Source organism: Colobus angolensis, unplaced genomic scaffold (assembly GCF_000951035.1).
Source record: "Colobus angolensis palliatus isolate OR3802 unplaced genomic scaffold, Cang.pa_1.0 Scaffold3, whole genome shotgun sequence".
Lineage (NCBI taxonomy): Eukaryota > Metazoa > Chordata > Mammalia > Primates > Cercopithecidae > Colobus > Colobus angolensis.
Window position 1 is genome coordinate 19,249,712 of NW_012116265.1, and position 4,391 is coordinate 19,254,102.

Below are 4,391 nucleotides of genomic sequence, written 5' to 3' on the forward strand. Positions count from 1 at the left end.
GCGCCCGGCGTTTTTTGTATTTTTTTTAGCAGAGACGGGGTTTCACCGTGTTAGCCAGGATGGTCTCGATCTCCTGACCTCATGATCCGCCCGCCTCGGCCTCCCAAAGTGCTGGGATTACAGGCTTGAGCCACCGCACCCGGCGTTTTTATTGTTTTAAAAATTGTCAGGCTGCGTGTGGAGGATCCAGACTATAATCCCAGCACTTTGGGAGGTCAAAGCAGAAAGATCACTTGAAACCAGGAGTTTGAGACCAGCTGGGCAATATAGTGAGATCCTATCTCTACCAAAAAAAATTTTTTTTTCCCCAGAGATGGAGTCTCACTCTGTCACCCAGACTGGAGTGCAGTGGCATGGTCCCAGTTCACTGCAACCTCTGCCTCCCGGGTTCAAGCGATTCTCCTGCTTCAGCCTCCTGAGTAGCTGGGATTATGGGCATGTTAGCCAGGCTGGTCTAGAACTCCCGACCTCAGATGATCTGTCTACCTCAGCCTCCCAAAGTGCTGGGATTACAGGCATGAGCCACCATGCCCAGCCTTTTTGAGATGGAGTCTTGCTCTGTTGCCTAGGCTGGACTGCAGTGGCATGATCTTGGCTCACTGCAGCCTCTGCCTCCCAGGCTCAAGCAATTCTCCGGCCTCAGCATCCCTAGTAGCTGGGATTATAGGTGCCTGCCACCACCCCCAGCTAATTTTTGTGTTTTTAGCAGAGATGAGGTTTCACCACATTGGTCAGGCTGGTCTTGAACTCCTAGCCTCAGGTGATCCGCCTGCCACAGTCTTCCTAAGTGCCAGGATTACAGGCATGAACCACCATGCCCGGCCTCTACCAAGCAAATTTTTAAAAAATTAGACATGCAAAAGGAAAAAAAAAAATATCAGACATGCATAGTGGTATGCACCTGTAGTCCCAGCTACTTGGGAGGCCGAAGCAGGAGGATCACTTGAGCCGGAGAGGTTAAGGCTGTAGTGAGCTGTGATAGCATCACTGTACTCCAGCCTGGGCGACAGAGAGAGAATGTGTCTTTAAAAAAAAAAAAAAAGCATATACACGTATCTATAAACAATGCAGAATTGGTTTGCATGTTTTTAGACTTTAGATAAATGGTGTACTCCACATATGTTCTTGCTTTTTTTTTTTTTTTTTTAAAGAGACTGCAGTCTTGTTGTCTAGGCTGGCTTGAAACTCCTTGGCTCAAGTGATCCTTCTGCCTCAGCTTCCCAAGTAACTGGAACTAGAGGTGTGTGTAACAGTGCTCAGCAGTGCTCTTTTTTTTTTTTTAAGACAGGGTCTCGCTGTATCCCAGGCTAGAGTGCAGTGGTATGATCTCAAACCTCCTTGGCTCAAGCAATCCTTCTACCTCAGCCTCCCAAGTAGCTGGGAATACAAGTACCTGCCACCATGCCTAGCTAATTTTAAAATGTTTCATAGGCATTGGGTCTCACTATGTTGCCCAGGCTGGTCTCAAATTCCTGGGCTCAAAGAATCCTCCTGCTTCGGGCTCCCAATACTGCTGGGATTACAGGAGTGAGCCACAGTGCCTGACTGTTTTTTTTTTTATTATTATTTTATATTGTTTTTGAGATTTATCCATATTGACACATAACTCTAGTTCACTCATCTTCACTCCTGTATAGTATTTCATTAACAAGCATTCCACAGCTTACCTATTCTTTTCTTTCTTTTTTAAAGAGACAAGGTCTCACTTTGTTTTCCGGGCTGGAGTGGAGTGGTGTGATCATAGCTCACTGCAACCTCGAACTCCTGGGCTCAAGCAATTCTCTTGGCTCAACCGCCACAGTAGCTATGACTACAGGCATATGCCACCACGCCTGGCTAATTTTTAAAAAATTTGTAGAGCCAGGGTCTCATTACGTTGGCCAGGCTGGTCTCAAACTCCTGGGCTCAAGCAATCCTCCCGACTTGGCCTCACAAAGTGTTGGGATTATACGTCAGCCTCTGTACCCAGTCCTATTTTTTTTTTTTTTTTTTGGAGACAGAGTCTTGCTCTGTAGCCCAGGCTGGAGTACAGTGGCACGACCTCGGGTCACTGAAACCTCCGCCTCCTGGGTTCAAATGATTCTCCTGCCTCAGCCTCCAGAGCAGCTGGGATTACAGGCGCCCGCCACCATGCCTGGCTAATTTTTGTATTTTAGTAGAGACAGGGTTTCACCATGTTCAGGATCACTCCTGACCTCAAATGATCTGCCTGCCTCGGCCTCCCAAAGTGCTCGGATTACAGGTATGAGCCACCATGCCTGGCCAACCTTTATTTTCTTAATGGCTTAAGAAAAGCCATTTCTTTTGGCTGCCTGCAATCTTTTGCTATTACATACATAAAAAGATGCCAATACTTGACTCCAATAGCAGGTGAACTTCTCTATAGCAATCTTTTTTTCTTTTCTTTTCTTTTCTTTTTTTACTAGAACCCATAGTATTAGATTTTATCTAGCATATAGTATGCACACATATACATATACATATACACACATATAACAGCGAAAAAACTTTTGTGAAGCAGTACCCAATTTTTTCTACATATTCATGCTAATATTTTATAATTTCTTTCTTTTTTTTTTTGAGACAGAGTCTCACTCTATCACCCAGGCTAAAGTGCAGTGGTACCATCTCAGCTCACTGCTACCTCTGCCTCCTGGGCTCAAGCAATCTTCCCACCTCAGCCTCCCGAGTAGCTGAGACTACAGGTGTGTGCCACCACGCCTGGTTAATTTTTTTACTTTTTGTAGAGACAGGGTTTCACCATGATGCCCAGGCTGGACTGGAAATCCTGGGCTCAAACAATCTGTTCACCTCAGCCTCCCAAGGTGTTGGGATTACAGGTATGAGCCACCATGCCCAGCCTATAGTTTCTTCTATTACACTAAAAAATATACTCAGGGGTCGGGCGTGGTGGCTCATGCCTATAATCCCAGCACTTTGAGAGGCCAAGGTGGGAGGATCACTTGAGCCCAGGACTTCAAGACTAGTCTGGGCAACATGGTGAGACCTCGTCTCTACTGAAATTTTAAAAAACTGGCCATGTAAGGTGTTGCATGCCTGTAGTCCCAGCTACTTGAGGGTGCTGAGGCAGGAGGACTGCTTAAGCCCAGGAGGTCGAGGCTGCAGTAAGCCCTGATTGTGCCACTGCACTCCAGCCTGGGTGACAGAGCAATACCTTTCTTCAAAAACAAAACAAAACAAAAACAAACCAAAACAAACACAAAAAAACCCCCAAACCCACTATGCATCGTGATCCTTTAAACTAATGTAATTACCTACAGACTGTGATCTCCAGGTTAAAAGACTGTGTTGTTAAGAGTATGAACAACCTGGATTTTACCAGATATTGTCAAGTTGCTCTCCAAAGTGATGACCAATTTATACCCTTAGTAAACTATGAGAATTTCCATTGCTTCAGTCTTAACTATTCTCAGCATTGTCAAGCTCATTAAAAAGTTTTTGCCAATCTAACGGGCATTAAATGACAACTCATTGTGAATTTAAGAATTGTGTTTTTCTTATGGATGTGAAGTTCTTTATGCATTTTGAAAATAAGCCCTTTGTTGATTATGTATGTCTGTTTACTTTGTTAATGATAAGTTTTGCTATATACATTTAATTTCATTAAGATACTCTTTTTTTTTGAGACAGTTTTGCTCTTGTTGCCCAGGCTGGAGTGCAATGGCGCAATCTAGGCTCACTGCAACCTCTACCTACTGGGTTCAAGCGATTCTCCTGCTTCAGCCTCCCAAGTAGCTGGGATTACAGGCACCCGCCACCATAGCCGACTAATTTTGTATTTTTAGAAGAGATAGGGTTTCTCCATGTTGGTCAGGCTGGTCTCAAACTCCTGACCTCAGGTGATCTGCCTGCCTCGGCCTCCCAAAGTACTGGGATTACAGGCCACTGAACACAGCCAAGATATTCTCTGTATTTTCTATTAAAAGTTTAAATACTTACTCTAACTGGAACTGATTTTTGTGTGAGAGAAAGACCAAAACAACCCCCTCAAAAATGATAGTTTTGCACAATTTTCACTTAAACTAACTGGCCAAGAAATCTTTAAACAGCAAACAGATGAATCTTCAGAATATTAATCTATAACAGATCTAGTCTACCTCCTTCCTACCTTAGAGCCACTCGATACTTCTGCCCCAATTTCTCAATTTCAGCCATTACACAGTCAGTTATACAAGGGATACCTGCCAGGGAAAAAAATTCACATTAAGAACAGAACTTGTAAAGAAATTATCCCTGAATTATATCCCAGCTCAGAGTTTTAAAAAGACGTAGGACATGGCTGGGCGCGGTGGCTCACGCCTGTAATCCCAGCACTTTGGGAGGCCGAGGCGGGTGGATCACGAGGTCAGGAGATCAAGACCATCCTGGCT

General features: G+C 44.5%; 1 protein-coding gene across 2 annotated transcripts in view; it reads right to left on the reverse strand.

Moving 5' to 3' along the window:
• The window catches only part of FCF1 (FCF1 rRNA-processing protein), a 20,085-nt gene that overhangs the window by 4,299 nt on the left and 11,395 nt on the right, over positions 1 to 4,391 (reverse strand). For both annotated transcript variants that reach the window (XM_011949560.1, XM_011949561.1), the window contains exon 5: positions 4,130 to 4,202. In XM_011949560.1, coding sequence (XP_011804950.1) covers positions 4,130 to 4,202 — 73 coding nt within the window. The remainder of the gene's footprint in view (positions 1 to 4,129; positions 4,203 to 4,391) is intronic.